The sequence below is a fragment of the Dama dama genome, chromosome 29 (genome assembly GCF_033118175.1).
Source record: "Dama dama isolate Ldn47 chromosome 29, ASM3311817v1, whole genome shotgun sequence".
In the NCBI taxonomy this organism is placed as follows: Eukaryota; Metazoa; Chordata; class Mammalia; order Artiodactyla; family Cervidae; genus Dama; species Dama dama.
This window is the reverse complement of record NC_083709.1, coordinates 49,421,956-49,439,207: the sequence shown is the minus strand read 5'-3', so window position 1 is coordinate 49,439,207 and position 17,252 is coordinate 49,421,956. Positions and strand designations below refer to the sequence as shown.

The 17,252-nt window shown below is 41.3% G+C and overlaps 1 protein-coding gene across 3 annotated transcripts in view; it reads right to left on the bottom strand.

The window, feature by feature from the left end:
- Positions 1-6,619: 6,619 nt before the first annotated feature.
- The window catches only part of PUM3 (pumilio RNA binding family member 3), a 45,661-nt gene continuing 35,028 nt past the window's right edge, over positions 6,620-17,252 (bottom strand). For all 3 annotated transcript variants that reach the window (XM_061132944.1, XM_061132946.1, XM_061132945.1), the window contains exons 15-19: positions 15,119-15,261; positions 14,290-14,512; positions 12,172-12,259; positions 9,780-9,870; positions 6,620-6,927 (exon numbers count right to left, since the gene is read on the bottom strand). In XM_061132944.1, the coding sequence (XP_060988927.1) occupies positions 6,795-6,927; positions 9,780-9,870; positions 12,172-12,259; positions 14,290-14,512; positions 15,119-15,261 (678 nt within the window). In that variant the 3' untranslated portion in view covers positions 6,620-6,794. The remainder of the gene's footprint in view (positions 6,928-9,779; positions 9,871-12,171; positions 12,260-14,289; positions 14,513-15,118; positions 15,262-17,252) is intronic.

Sequence of the window (17,252 nt, the reverse complement as noted above, 5' to 3'; positions counted from 1 at the left end):
GTCTGTTTGTACACTCTGGGACGCAGAACAGAGGCTGTTTTAGTTACTATTCATAAAAGACATGTGATCCAAAGAACACAGTATATATCTCCTGCTTAAGACTGCATTTACAACCCTAAGAATTCATCTGGGAAAAAGGTTACGGAATTTGGTGGCACTGTGGTGGTGATGGTTTTAAATTTAGAAAAGGAAAGATGATGTATTAGTTTGCTAGGGCTGCCTAACAAAATACCACAGACTAGGGGGCTTCCCAGATGATGCTAGTGGTAAAGAACCTGCCTGCCAATGCAGGTTACATAGAGACATGGGTTTCACCCCTGGGTTAGGAAGATCCCCTGGAGGAGGAAATGACAACCCACTCCAATATTTTTGCCTGGAGAATCCCATGGACAGAGGAGACTGGCAGGCTATCTTCCACAGATTGAAAACAGTCAAACACGACTGAAGTGACTTACCACCCATGGGAAGCTTAAAAAAAAAAAGACATTTATCACCTCACAGGTTCTGAAGGCTGGAAATTCAAGGTGAAGGTGTAGCAGGGTTTGTTTCATTTACAGTCCTCTGTCCCTGGCTTGGGGAAGGATATTTTCTCTTCATATGGCCTTCTCTTTATGTGTGTCCCGATCCCTTCTTATAAGGACATACCCAGTCATACTGAACTAAGGCCCACTCATGGGACCTCATTTTACCCTAATTATCTTTTTAAAGACCCTATATCCAAATACAGTCACATTGTGAGGTTGGTGGGCGGGGGGGAGGGCCACAGTTAGGCTCTTTATACACAGACTTGAAGGGGACACAATTAGTTCAGTCCTTAACAGATGGAGATGATTATAAACCTAGTTTCCTAAGGTTCAACAGTTCAGAAGTGGAAAAAAAAAAGTTTAAGGGGCAGATTTTTATGTTTGTTGATTTAAGTCCATTAGCTTTTTTTTTCTAAATGTTTATTTACTTATATATGTTGCTCTGGCTGTTAAGTTGCAGCAGGTGGGATCTAGTTCCCTGATGAGAGATTGAACCTGGGCCCCCAGCATTAAGAGAACACAATCTTAGCCACTGGACCACCAGGGAAGTCCCAAGTTCATTAATTTTAATATAAAAATAGTTTGATTAGTGGTTTGGTATAAATGGTTGCTCCTTTTTCTGAGACCTTGTCCTCTCTTAACCATTATTTTAAAAATAAACACACAGTCCTGTATTTGTAAGACATACTCTTAAGAGTGACTAACCTGCTCTAATTAAGATGTAACCTTTTCAAAACTTCACTGCAAATAGAAACAGAAGTGCCATGACAGTTTTAAAGAACCTACCCTTTGCACGCAGGGAGCCTGATTCCACTAGGCTAACACACACTACCCCAATCTTACAGGGGATTAACCTAGCCTTAAAGGTCAGGAAGCAACAGTTAGAACCGGACATGGAATAACAGACTGGTTCCAAACAGGAAAAGGAATACCTCAAGGCTGTATATTGTCACCCTGGTTATTTAACTTATATGCAGAGTACATCATGAGAAACACTGGGCTGGAGGAAGCACAAGCTGGAATCAAGATTGCCGGGAGAAATATCAATAACCTCAGATATGCAGATAACACCACCCTTATGGCAGAAAGTGAAGAACTAAAGAGCCTCTTGATGAAAGTGAGAGAGGAGAGTGAAAAAGTTGGCCTAAAGCTCAACATTCAGAAAACTAAGATCATGGCATCCAGTCCCATCACTTCATGGCAAATAGATGGGGAAACAGTGGAAATAGTGGCTGACTTTATTTCTGGGGGCTCCAAAATCACTGCAGATGGTGATTGCAGCCATAAAATTAAAAGACACTTACTCCTTGGAAGGAAAGTTATGACCAACTTGGACAGCATATTGAAAAGCAGAGACATTACTTTGTCAACAAAGGTCTGTCTAGTCAAGGCTATGGTTTTCCAGTGGTCATGTATGTATGTCAGAGTCGGACTATAAGGAAAGCTGAGTGCCAAAGAATTGATGCTTTTGAACTGTGGTGTTGGAGAAGACTCTTGAGAGTCCCTTGGACTGCAAGGAGATCCAACCAGTCCATCCTAAAGGAGATCAGTGCTGGGTGTTCATTGGTGGGACTGAGGTTGAAGCTGAAACTCCAATATTTTGACCACTTGATGCAAAGAGCTAACTCATTTGAGAAGACCCTGATGCTGGGAAAGATTGAGGGCAGGAGGAGAAGGGGACAACAGAGGATGAGATGGTTGGATGGCATCACCAACTCAATGGACATGGGTTTGGGTAAACTCTGGGAGTTGGTGATGGACAGGGAGGCCTGGCGTGCTGCAGTTCATGGGGTTGCAAAGAATCAGACATGACTGAGCAACCGAACTGAACTGGAAGGGGAACAGATTCTCCTTTCTTCCAGGTCTGTTAAATCCCCGAGAGACGGATGGAAGAGAAATCTGAAAACTACAAAAGTTAAAATTTAAAATTAAAAACATTTCTCAAATCCAGTGAACTTTTCCATGGAAAATACAGCCTCCATTCAGTCAGGTAGGTTGTTCTCAATGTGGTTAAAACCATCTGTTGATTTCTGTTAAGATTAAATAAAAATAGTATAAAGAAAACAACAGTGGAAACAGGAGAGAAGTCATCAGTCACTGAACAATAGCAACAAATATCTGGAAGAAGAGGAAGTTGTGGGGAAAGTAGCAGGGCCCAGAAAGCTGAATAGCAGGTACATGCAGAGAAGCAGGCTAATTCTCTCTGTGATTACAGCAAGAAGAGGTGCTAAGTACTGGAAAGAGCGGGGGTGAGGCCTAGGATGAAAACGGGGGATTGGCTCAAACAGGCTACCACTCTACACAATGGCAAAAGACTGAGTTTATTTTGTGGATTCCAGTGGTTCAGTTTCTCCAAGCTATGGGGTCCCAGATACAAGAGAGCATGACAGATAGGCACTGTAAGCAAAACAGGTCGGTGAACGAAGACCTGAACAGTGCTGAGCAACCAGAATTCTGGCTGCTAGCTGGCATCTCCTCTAGAGGCACCGAAAGGTCCAAACAGAGGCCCTACAGATCCCAACATATGGAGGACTCCAGTCCAACAGCAGCAGCCACATCTCATCACCTGTGCAATGAACTGTCAACACTCCAGAAGGTCCTGCATCTTATCTGATCAGTTTTAGTGGTCTTATGTATATAAAGGGGGGCTTTACATACATAAGGAGGAGACGCAGGTTTGATCCCTGGGTCAGGAAGATCCCCTGGAGGAGGAAATGGCAACCGACTCCAGTATTCTTGCCTGGAAAATTCTATGGGCAGAGGAGCCTTGCAGGCTACGGTCCATGGGGTCACAGAGAGTCAGACATGACTGAGTGGTTGGGCCCACATACATATATATAAAGGAAAGTCAAAGATCTCTCCCAGAAGCTCTCAAATGTGAGAGACCAAAATAAAAAGTGCAGACACCAGAAAAAAGACAAAGCAAAGTAAAACAAAATGAACATAAAAGACAAAGGAAGGGCTGAAAGAAAAAGTGGAGGAAATATTTCACCCAGAAAGCAAATCAAAAGGCCAAAGAATTGGAAGAAAAAATTTGCAGATCAAATCAGCATTCAAAATCTGCAAAATAGGAGCTTCAAAGACAAATAATAGAGAAAACAGGGTTGGAGGAAGTAGGCGTTAGGGAGATAATACAAACACAGCCCCTGGATGGGAGGGCTTGCCTTCTCCAACGAAAATCCTAAACAAGCACCCAGTATGAAGAATGAAGAGCAGGTAACACACAATAGATAGCAATGCCAAGATCCTGAAATACGAGGAGGAGGCTGGCGATACAGTCCTGAAACCTTTCAGAGAAAACCCTCTCATCCCTCCAAAAAAGGCCACACAAAAGACTGAGAATAAGAATGGTACTGAATTTCCAGTCACTCTGCAAGCTGAAGGAAATATTGATCCATGTCTTCAAAATTCCACAGCAAAATTAACTTCAAACTAGAACTCTATAACCAGCTAAAATAGGTGCTCAGATGCGAAAAGGTAGAATAAAGACATTCAGACTTTAAATTTTGACCATATATGCATTCTTTCTCGGCAAGCTACTAGAGACTGTGCCCCATTCAAAAGAGGATGTTAAGCAAGAAGATGAAATGCATGGGATCCTGGAAATGGACTTTCCATAAGAGACATGAACGGAAGGCCCAGGATGAAAGCCAGCTGGCTCCAGAAGAGGTGTCTGCCAGTTGCTTTGATGTACTGGACAGGGTGGAAATTACTATTCAGTGACAGATAAGCACACTTTGGGCTGCAAATTTCCAAAGATCCAACGCGAAATGGCCTAAGTGATAAATAAAAGTTAATTCTCTCACGTAGTAGGAAGTTCAGTAGTAGGGCAGTTTATTATTCAGCAGTTCATGATCAAAGTTTCAGATTCTTCAACCTTCTGCTCCACCATCCCCAGTGTGCTTTCTGCAATACTGAAGTCAGTCAGCAGGAAGGGGACTCTGTTCCTTGTGGGTCTGAGACCAAAGGAAACTGTCCCAGGAATACACTTCTCCTCTGAGAAGCATATTGGTCAAGGCCCTCCTTAAACCCATCACTGACTTAAGGGAAGGGCCCCTGGGATTAGTTTGCAAAAGAACACTGATGTGAACTAATCAAGGAGATGTGTGTAATGGCTTCGTGGAGTAAGGGTTGAAGCTGTTAAAATCACAGCACATTTCTGACCCACCTGAAGCACATGAGGAGGGACATATCAGAGCCATGGGGATAAGGGTAGACACCACAATAACATGGGAGCCTTGCCAGGCTGAAAAAAATAGAGGAAAAGGGGGCCTGCTGGAGAAGAGTTTAAACAATTCTGATGGACAGTTTGAGAAAAATAATAGGAATGCAGGAAAGAAAGTAAATAAAAATAAACGAGGCAATTTATTAATCCCAGGAAAAAGAAATTACTATAGGAAACGTCATGACAGTTCATTACTTCCTTCAGTATTTAAGAACTGACGTCAGCATAATCATATAAACTGAACACCAATTTTTCAAGAATGATGCAATTCTATTGGGAAAATGGAAAGAAAAGAAGTAGGGGAACAGTGGTGGTGAAACGTCTCACTCTGTATTTTGCCATAATAGGAAGTTAAAAGAAAATGTCTAAAACATATATATATTTTAAAACCTCAAAAATTTTGTTTAAACACCTAGCAGAGCTAAAAAAGAACTGAAAGTTGCTTCTGGGGAGGACAAGGCCAAGAGTGAAAAGGAGTAGGGCAGACAAAGGGTTTCTGTTTTTGATATATGCTTCCTAATACTCTTCACTTTCAAAACTGCGGATGTTATTTCATTTTAGTCTTATAGATGGAACAAATAGCAGAGTTTTGTCCCCCTCTCTTTCTAAATGGGCCCATTATGTGGAAAACAAACTCACAATACACAGGTCAAACAAAAGCAAGCTTCTTCCCCATTATATCTCATCACCCCACCCCCAGACCCAGCAGTTCCACATCTCCACCTGTAGGCCCAGTTGGGAGTGGGGATGGGGGCGTGGGTAGGTAGACAATCTACACAAAAGAGAACCACCAGCACAGGCTCTTTTCAAGGCACCTGCCAGAAAGGGCAGCAGGTGACATCTCCTGTGTTGGAAGTAGTCCTGGGACTCGGCAGTCTGGCAGGAAAGGCTCAGCTGTTCTCAGGTGTAACCCTGGCGCAGAATGAAGTGGGTGCGCTGTTACAGCAGACTACTGAGAGAAAGCACTGAAGCTGGTTTCAAAAGCAGTCAGTATTCCTAGGCAGGGCTGCGTGAGCCTGACTACGAACCCTTCCAAGGTCTACCAATCCTTCCAAGTTTGCTTCCTTGGGAGTCAAGTGTAGTTTTAAAATTCAAACAGCCGACTTGTACTTAAATTCAAACTGCTGCATTATTAACAAATCTGCATAATCTTCCTTCTAACTCAAACTCTGGAGCCCTCAACTACTTTAGGGAAAAGTTCCAAAAGAAAGAGTCTCATTACAAAGAGCTGGAAGGCCCAATTTCAAAGACAGGAAGATTTTCCCTGTGACCCTGATATTCACACTGCTACCCTGCGTGATCCTTTAATTCACCCAGCACATTTTCCCCTACAAGTCTTAATTTACTGCAGCTGCTTGTTTCCAACAAAACCTAACATGGTGTCCAATCTATCAGGCAGCTGGGAATGCAGCTGCCCTAGATGTAGAGAGGCCCCATCCCTGTGCCCCTTGGGCCCCAGTGGTTCCTGAAGCACTGCTCCCACCAAGGACTCTCCGTGGCTCTCATCCACCACATCCTTGCGAAGATCCCCTGGAGGAGGAAATGACAACCCACTCCAGCATTCTCACCAGAAGAATCCCAGGGACAGAGGAACCCGGTGGGCTACGGTTCATGTGGTGGGGTCACAAAAAGTCAGACGTGGTACAACTGAGTGACTGAGCACTCACTCACACATGGCCTCATCTGAAGCTCTCTGATTCCTCCTCCTCCAAGAAGTCCTCTCAGACTCCTGTTCACTGAAGGTGTCTTTCCCCCTGAATCAATGCATACAACTACCTCATATGAATTTGTTTGGTCCTTGTGTATGACTGTCAATCCTTTTCCATTGTGACTTGCTTACTATTCAACATGATAAAAGAGAAGGCTGAGATTGTTTTCTTAAAAAGGCCATTTTTAGAAACCATTTTATAAATAGATTCTTATACAAAGAAGAAACACATATACAGAGCACCCAAATTACGAGTAAGATGGACCCTAGCCCTTCTTTCCTGCACTGGAAAACAGAACAAGAAAAATGATTCCAACTTGTTCTTAACTGTTTCCACCTAGGCAGTCAGTTTTTCAAGTAGCATTTCTATTCCTTTGCTGGTGTTTTTGCTTTTTTCCAAGGCAGGAACCAGGCTTTTCAGTCCAGCTTTAACTTTATTTGCAACTTCTTGATCAGAACTCTGGAGAAGGCTGAAGAGAGAAGACAGAAATAAACAACAACAAAAAAATGTATTTCATAAAGCCTCCTAGATTGGTCTGCAAATACTACCTTCACACACAGTGTCAAAAATTCACTGACATGTGAGAGAAGTCTTATATCTATAAATACTTTTTTTTTTCACTCATCAGACGAATGATGAGGGCTAGGAGTCTATATACTCTAAAACTACATAACTTGTCCTGCTTTCACTTTGTCTTAGGACGGAACACACTGCATTAAGATTGTTTATTACACTTATTTTATCTTGCCTTCTCCACCTAGATAAGCTCAAGAAGAGCAAAGACCCTGTGCTTTATCTATCCCATGGCACTGTGGTAGAGAGCAGACAGTCAAGCAATGCTTACTGAGTAGCTTGAGTCCACATCTACAGGTAGGTGTGCATGGAGGGAGGTGGGCCGCGTAAGAGGGAAGCAGTTAATGAATGGCCTTCTCACTGCACTCTGTTGCTAAAACACTGAATGAAGGGGCGAAGAGCTTTACCTTAGACCTTACCTGTACAGATTTGAAAAATACCTCTGACACTCTAGTAACTATACAACCAAAAGCGTGCATTAAAATTCTCAAAGGCTGCAATTTGCTGGCCTCTAGAATGGAATCAACAAAAGAATCCACCTTCTACCTCACAGGGTTGTTTTCTGAGGCTCACATGATCTCGTACCTAAAGCACCTAGCCAGAGCCTAACACGTAGTTAAGTACTCGATCGATGTGAGTCAGTGAATAAGATAAGGTCAGCTCTGCTCTCTGAGACCTTGCTGGGGCACTCTAGCCCAGGTGAGCGGAGCCCTGCAGGCTGGCAACAAGTAGGCCCCTTTCTCTAGATAGGGGCCAGGTCATAGGCACTCTGTCGTCAAACACCAGGGCTGAATTTCTTATTCTCCCCTGACTTCCTCATGACCACATTTACTGACCACTGAAGTACATCCTAGAAAGTAATCACTTGGCACTTTTGAAAGATCCTGGCTGCCATATTTCCAGAATTTCCATAAGGGGAGGGGAAATGAGCAGCCCCCAACAGCATTCCAGTGCTTGTGGGAGATGAGTAACGAGTACTGCCTGCCACCTGCAAAGCTGAAAGGTGCCCTCCTAACCGACTTGTGACTCACTCGGTGTTTTTATTTTATATACCTTGGCTAAACACACAGTCACATCGTGCACAACAGTAATACAAGTTAATATTTATTGAACATACGCATTAGACCTAATGCTAAGCATCATGTATGCATTATCTCATTTAGTTTTCCTAACAACCTAGGATTATTATTAATCTCATTTTACATCCAAGAAAATTAAGGCTCAGAAAAGTCGAATAATTTGTGCAAGTCCACACAGTGAGCCAGGAATGAACCCATGCATTTAAATGCTAGAGAATAATGTTTCCCTGAGTTATTTTTCAGACTGCACACAAGGCTGATTTTTTTTTACCCAGAATGAGGCTTTTCCACTTACTCCTAAAAAGATACAGCAAAGAAAACAAACCAAAAACAAAACACATATATGTACTGCATGAGTTTAAAGAAAAATATAAACAAGCAAAGAATCTTGCCAAACAAGTCAAGCACATGACAATAATCTATAACCAAATAAAAAATAATTATAATAATCAATTATTAACTTATCTACAGCTTCACTTCTCTTAGAACCTCAGATATTTCATGTTTTAGTTTTAAAGAGTACTCATAATAAATCTATAATATCCTTCTCATGTTTGAAATCCACCCAGGGGGAGTTCTGATTGATGATCAATCTTAAAAAATTAATTTTATGGCACTGCCAGAATTTTTAGTTAATTGTGTGTAATGAAAGAATATGTCAGTAAGTGTTAACACTGCAAACACCTAGTAAAGAAATCCATGCCAAAAAAATTCATGTTTCAACTAATGGACTCCAGCTGCTCAACATCAACTGGAAAATGAGTTAATTTTAATGAGGAATAAACTAGTGATCAATATCACCTGTGCATCTAGAGATACTAATAAACCAAAAAAAAAATGAATGCCCATTTGGAATGTATATATTTGTGAGTACATGTGTACCAAATCAAAACATAAACTGAAGAAATACATATGATGTATAAACAATACAAATTAAATTGCAGAGGATCTTGCATGTGAAATACTATGGGAAATTCAAGCTGAAACCGGTAACTGTTTTTTCCAAAGCTTGATGACACAGCAAGGGGCAAAAATCAACAGTGATTGCTTTAAAACAACACAGAGTCTATTTTAAAATGAATATCCTTATTAGAAGGGTTTTATCTGGGAACAGAATACATGGCAATGTCAATGCCCTGTAAATTATAAACTCAACGTATGTCCAGGCAAAAATATACAAGTTAACCATATGTCTCAATTCACAAATCATCAATTTTCTATCATTTTAATTAGAAACAAAGATAAGTAGGTAGACTGTAATAGCAAATGCTTCTCGAATCCTTTCAGAATAGTTGAAAACAAAGAATTATATGTAAAGTCAGTTGTGATTTAAAAAAAAACCTTCATCAGAGCCCAGAGGAACAAAACTAGTTCATTAAAAAAGCATACAATTATACTGTGGTCAAAACCAAAAATATGGTGAAACAATCAAAAGATGCCTTGTAAATGCCGTAATGTTATGATCCTTGATATCCAAAAGAGGGCATATGGAAAAAGTGATATTTACTCTCTAACATTTGGCAAATTCAGACCAAGGGTGACTGAGAGGAATGCTGGGCTACTGAAAACAAACATTCCAATCGAGAAATAAATGTGAAAGAACCATGTTTTGCACCAACAGGCATTAAGGATAAGAAGCCTCAGCAGGAAAGACACACACTCTACATACCTAGAGAGAATAATGGCTCCTCGATTGACACTAGCCCAGGACTTCAGATTCTTCACACCAACATGTTCTATGAGTGTTTTTGCAAAACAACCTGTAAAATAAAGTGAAACTTCATGAACGTCATATACCAGTATTTAAACTCCCAATCACTCTCTACTACTCTTAGAGTGGGAAACATGTTTTAATAAGAAAGCTAATAGAGTTCTCACCCAATATCACTTAACATGAAAAATTCCAGCTCAGCTTGACATAACACATTTTTAATATAGCCATTTCTTTCAACCCTGACCCAAATCTCCAGCTATGTTTAGCAGTAATTACTCAAGAGAAACAATGAATTTTTATAAAATGCTCACTTGGTCAGGTTTGCATTTCTTTGTACTATTTAATGATTTAACCCTAATCTGAAAGTTATTTAGGAAGTAAAGGTGTAATAGCAGTGTTTGGTTAAAATCAAGTTGCTCCTCAAGGAAAATGCTCACTCCGAAGGTGCCATGAACACGATTATGTTTTCTCTCTACAATAGTAAACCTTTGTTCTTCCATCAAAAATAGCATTCATCATTTGTTACTGCAGTACATCTGATTCCCAAGGTTTTAAGAGTATATTATTGTATTCACTGGGTCATCTAAGCATGACTAACTCTAGGACAAAGGAGAAACTCTGAATACCAGGATCTGGTACAGATGGAAGTAGAGACAACCTATTTTAAAGGCAGCTATCTTGGGTAGGTCCTACATATAATTCATTCAAAGATATCCAATAGTGAGGAACCTTTAAAAACCAAGGGGTCTATGGCTTTTTCACTCTTTGTGGCTCGTGCTCAAGAGGGTCAGAAACCAGCTGGTGAGGCAGGTGACATTTTCCAACGGTGGCCACAGCAACATCTCCTTTCCTGCGTATGCTTCTAGAATAGTGCCACTTCCCCATCTAGAGGTGGAACTGGTATCTTCTTGTGAACTGGGTGGGCCTTTGTAACTGACTTCAAAGTATGGTACAAGTGACCTTAAATCACTTCTGAGGCTAAATCATGAAGTACCATGTACCTACTTCATTGTCCTGAAACTGGACCACTATGTTGTAAGGAAACTCAGCACGCTAGAGAGAGGGACTGAGACTGCTGGACTTAGCCACTGCCAGTCATGGTGTAAGTGAATACTCCAACCCCAAGTCAAGCAGCCCTGGATGACTCGGGGTAGAGCTTCTGAGCTCCACCAAACACCGACCAAATGACTGCTGTTCTGTAAACTACTAGGTTTTGAGGCAGCTTGTTACACATCAACAGATAACCAAGACTGCTAGCCACGCATTTGGTACTACATGAAAATGATGAATACTTCGAGTCCAAGTAGATGTGTTTTAGGGTTGCCAGTGCAATTGAAATAAGGAGAAAAGTCACTAGAAAATTCTTCACATTTTAAAAGTAAGCAAGAAAACTTTTTCTGACATAAACTCAGCTCAACTATGTATCAACTTTTTAATAATGAAGATGATGATTCAATATATTATTTTTTCTTCAAAGTTTATTACAAGAAGATTTTTTTATTAAAAAAAAGTTACAGTGAGAAATAGGGCCAAGTCTATCTTCTTAAAGACAGAGTGAAAAGTGACAGCTCTACTGCCTCAGTGATTGCCTTGCTAGCCATCAGCACTGCAACTTGCCTCAAGACATAAATTCATGATCTGTCACTTTTTCCAGACACAGTAATAGAAAGCCCAAACTGTTTTAACTCAGCGGGAGGAAATCTCTTTAGTGGCTAAAATAGAGTCTGAATCGAGTTTGAATTTAGAAAGAGAAGGTCTGGTCAAAGAGACAGGACTGACAGGGGAAGGACATGCAACTTCTCACTTAGATAAAAGATGCTGTCCTCCTGGGGAGCTGAGTTTCTACAGAGCAGCTGTAAGGTTTATGAAAAACCATGAAGTGCCAAGGACTGGCTTGCTCTTTGGTCATATGTATTCCAAGGCCAAATTGGCATCAGTTCAAAATCTCTGATAAGGGTAATTTTCTTCTGGTTATCCTTTCCTCAAAACTAGAGATAAATATGTTTTTCAATTGGGGTGATGATACTCACAAATGGGCCCTCCTACTCAGCTCTCACCATCCTCAAAGAACCAAATGGCATTTTAATGCACTGGACAAGCCTGTTTGGAGGTCTGAAGTAGTAGAAGAGGGAGGGAGGGTGGGAAAGGGAAAGAAAATGGAAGGATTCAAGGAGACAAATCTCCAGGGGAAAAAGCAGTAACCACTAAATCATTTCTTACAGACATCATGTCTGAACACTCAACAAGCTTTCATCTGAGCTTAAATGACCAGCATAAAGTTCAAGGATGCCAAACATTACTGAAATTTCACATACAATACCAGAAGAGGTCAAGTTGCACAGCCTACCTTCTCTTCCATGTTCTTTCATCTTTTTATCTTGCTCGATTAACCACTTCAGAACCAAATGTCCAGCAGGATGTTCTGCTATGTGAAGCTGTGAGAGGTCAAAAACACATTAATTAAGAAGCTGCCTTCATCCACCTGATATCACCACATATGGATAAGGTCTCAGGCGAGCTGAAAGTTCCACAAGGCTTAAGAGGTCTTTATTGAGAATGACTACTGCTCCTGGAGAGAAAAGACCTACTCCAACCCCAACCGAAACGAAGACAGTTATTCAAAGATAACAAGGCTTAAGAGGTCTTTACTGAGAATGACTACTACTCTTGAAGAGAAAAGACCTACTCCAACCCCAACCGAAACGAAGACAGTTATTCAAGGTAACAAGGCTTAAGAGGTCTTTACTGAGAATGACTACTACTCCTGGAGAGAAAAGACCTACTCCAACCCCAACCGAAACGAAGACAGTTAAAGATAACACAGCTCACACTCAGCTTCACAAGCTCCAGATTGAACAGCTCTACCACTAGGCTCGTCTCAAGGTCACACAAACCACTTTTCAGATCATCATATGCAGTTCTGAGGAGCAACACATGGAAACACTGAAACCCGATGTTGAATGATGTCTAAGTACAGGTGCCTGAGGAGCGCTGCCTGGTGAGCAGGATAGGAAACCATCCTTCAGCTTACCCTCCCTCCTTTTCAAGGGCCATATGAACTGTTTGCATAGAGATCAACCTCTCCGTGTCCAGTGTGGGAGACAAGCTCTATCTCCATACAGAGGAACTTTGAAGACACATGCATCGTCCCAATTTGTTAACAGGATCTGCTCCATGATGGCAGGAGTCAGGGCATCTCTAAGACCTCCGGCCCATTTCTTTCCGCATCTCTTGTGTTAGACAACGGTCAGCTCCCCAAACATGTCTTTCCATCAGGAGCTCACAACCCTGCACGGGACGAGGCCCCAGCAGAATTTGGCTTCTGCCTTCCCCTTCCCTCTGCTCACTGATTTCCAGCCCCCTGTGCCTGCTGTTCTCAAACCTGCCGAGCTCTTTACTTCCTCCAGGAGGCCGCACATGGCTCTTCTCTCTGTCTAGAATCTTCTTCCTTCACTCATCTACCCATCTTCTGGGTCTCACTGCCCTGGGAAGTCCTCTGAGGACAAGTTGGTTCCCGTTCGTATATAATGATTTGTGTACACATATTTATTTAACTATAATGTTTCCCCAAATGGCATTCTCTGTTTTAGGTGGGGGTAGGGGGAGTGTGGACCACTGCCTAGCACATAACTGGTGCATGAACCAATAAACTTGAGATACAAGACAGAATGATACAAGGCCCAAATAACATAAGCAAGAGCAATCAGAAAGAGCAAAGAGGATTTTCCTGATGGTCCAGTGGTTAAAAGTCTCCCTGTCTATGCATGGGACATGGGTCCAACTCCTGGTCTGGGAACTAAGATACCATGTGCCAATGGGGCAACTAAGCTTGTGCACCCTAACTACTGAAACCCACTCACCTACAGCCTGTGCTCTGCAACAATGGAAAGCCTGTGCATTGCAACTACAGAGTAGCTCCTGCTCGCTCCAACTGGAGAAAGCCTGCACACAGCAACAAAGACCAACGCAGCCAAAAATAAATAATAGTTAAAAAAAAAAAAAAAGGAAAGGAAAGAGCACAGAGTTTCTGCTTGAGAGGGAATTAAGAAAGACTTCATGGAGAAGGATTCTGAGGACTCGGAAGGATGAATAAGGCAGTTTCTGCAGGAAGAGTGCAGGAAAATGGAAGTATGGGCAGCACTTGCGACTGAGAAAAGAAGTACATAGAAATGAAGAACTACAAAAGTCCACAGCAAATTCTAAACTGAATTAAGAACACTGAGAATGCTGGAAAGGCAGCCTGGGTCAGTCATGGACAACATCAACAGGAGTCTGTTTTTACTCTGCAGATAATGTAGAGTCATCAAAAGACAGTGAGTATTAAAGTGAGTGTTAACAGCATTAATGTACTGTAGATAGGAGGTGAGTGAATGATCATTAAAAGGCTCTTTCTAGCAGTGTTCCCAGAGATGGGAGTTTCTGTGGCCAAAGCGGCTTTCCCGCCCGTCTCACGGTGGCATCTCACCTCTCCGTCCTTGCCGCCGGGATGTAGTTCTGCTGCTGCCAAGCTGGCGACGGCGTCCATGGCAGGCTGCACGTCTCCCGTGGCAGTGCCCAGGATGTCAGCCACCAGCACGCATGCAGACTTATCCAGGACCACCTCCTGGGCGTGTCCCTGCAGGTAGCTTACCAAAGCTGGAGAAATGGACTCTAAGAGCTCTCGTCTGCGGATCTCTGTGTCTTTCTTACTGTGGGAACATGATGAATGAAGAATCAAGGGAAGATGAATAGCAGAGTTAATGCTTTCCTCATACAGAAACCTCTAAGGCTTTTAAGAGCTAATGTCCTGCTCTGCTATAATTGTCTGATTTCTGCTATGCATATGGATAAGCAATTGGAGGGTGGGATAGTTTTCATTTTTGGGTCCCCAGGATCCAAATAGTGCCTGGCACAGAATGGACACTCAGTAAGTGAAGCTCGCCTTGTGTAACACACACACACACACACACACACACACAAACCCCAAACCAAATAAAGACAACAACAAAATATCTCACAAGACAACACATGTCTAGATTATAGTATGGATTCTTTTCTCTAGAGGACCTGATTGACTGGTTGCTTTAAACATAAAGCAAAATCATAAAAAACCACACACCCAGACACCTAATATGTGCTGGGTCTCAGAGGCAGGATACTTTCATTTCCTTTTCAGGATAAAACTTGTAAGAATCTGCCACAACTACAGGCTTAAAAATGGAATTCACCTTTGGAGTCTGAGGGAGGAAGCATGAGAGGTGGACATGTGTGTCACTCAAAATGAATGAACAACTGGAGCGGGCTTAAGCCCTTACCTGTGTGCATTACCATCTCCCTTCTGCAGAACTTCAATGATCTCTCGTACCGTGTGAGCAGGATCTCTGGGGCTTAGTAAATACAACAGGACCTTCCTTCCATATTTGTCATTTACTATGTTCGGCAAGGAATTGATAATTTCCTGTAAAATTACAGAAGCAGAAAGTGAAACTATACACTTAAATTATGCTTAGAATATGAATGGAAAAGGATACATAACTTTCCTCCAACATAGTGAAAAATGTACAGCTAGTTCTGAAATCGTCTCATTAAAGCTAAAGAAATTTCTTACACATGGAACACAGAACTGCTTCTCTACTGGGACTAGCATTACTGAACAATCCATTTATAGTTGACTGACCAAGCCCAAGGACTTAAGGAGCTAACTCATTCATCGTAACCAATATTTCTTAGGCGGCTATTACTTGGGACATTGCTTGCTGGGGCCACTGAGCAGATACAGTTAATTTGCAGCTGCACTTAAATGCAGCATCAGCATTGATCGGGACCATTCTTCCTAGAATTTCCCCACTGAGATGTATGTGAACGGAGATAAAGAAACTCTGTTAAATAGAACAAGTGGATAAAGGCTTTTAAAGTTAGGTTACTTATTCATAGCAAATGAAGTGTCGCATGGAAAACAAAAAGAGGGGGGAAGGGAAAAAAACTGCAGAAAGACTCTATGGAGCAGTTACACATAATTGCTTTCTATGACATTTCCCATCAAGTTACCAAGAACAGTAACCTCCTTTTCTAGTTGTTTGAGTTTAAGGAACAAAGGCAATGTCATCCCCACACCAAATGAGCTCCCGTATAGATTTGGTGATGTTTACTAAGACAGAGGAATCACTGTGTAAAACTTCCTTTATTCTAAATATGCAACAGAAAAATCATTAGCCTTCCCCTCTCTAACATTCCTATTTCTTATAAAACAAACCTAATAATTATATTCAAAGCCACGTGCATCTGAACACCAGAGATTCTTCAGAACTGGTTGGGGCCATAGAAAAATTCCAGCCCAACCACCCATGTTTACAGAAATGAGGAACCCCGAAAGGGAGGAGGTGACCCACAGGATGACACTGAGGTGTCAGTAAAAGGGCTCTGACTAGTCTTGGTCCCCTGACTTTCCAACTCTAGTCTCTCTCAAAGAGAACATGTACCCCCCTCATCAGGAAAGGAATTCTCTAGGAGATGTTATACTCAGATCTGCTATTCTCTTAAGTGCCTATCAATTAGAATGAGATTAGTAATTTTATTGGGGGGAAAAAAAACAAGCTGGAAAATAGGTACAATAGATATCACTACCTCAAAATGAATACAAATTTAAACCACTCAGAAAAAATGAACTTAAAATTTCAGTAAAAAATTGGAAGACAGAAAAAAAATGTAAGTTTATCAAGGGGATGGGAGCTTTTCTCCAATTTCAAGGTAAACTTGCCTCAAAGTAGACTCGATATATGGATTTCTGATAAAGAAGCATTTAGTGCCACAAATATGGGCTACCTTTAATGTGGCTTTTTCAATTTCAAGTTTAACTAAGTCATAAAAGAAAACAAATGCTTTAATCAGTTGAAGGAAGAGACTGAGAATTATATGTAGCTTAAGTGAATTTCTACAATCATTAAAAGACCTCCATAACTTTGCTGTCTTTAAAAAACCCTCTGGGGTATTATACCTTTAAAACACTTGATTTTTTGAAGGGAAAAAACCAAAAAGGGAAGGGGTCGGGGGGATACTGTGAAGAACTATCAATGGCTGCTATTTGATTAGCTATTTTCTCTTGGTATAGGAAGAAAAGGGGGGTGGCATGAAGCCATCATGTATTCTTCAATGCACTTGGCCTTCTCTATAGCTTCTACACTTAAGGGCCAGTGCAGTGTATTTAGCTTAGGCAGAAATGGTTTTACTTTAACAAGATGCATATAAAACCCATGAAAAACTACTACTCAAGGACTAGCCCCCAAATTCACTGAAATTTAACTACATTTCAGTTTGCAATTAAGGAATTTAGTATCTACACTCAGGTTGGTCTGTTTCTTGAAATAGTGTCATGTTTATAAACTAACAATCCTAAGAAACTAAAAAATGTTTACTTAAAAATGTGGTGTCATTTAATTCTCCCCCAACTCC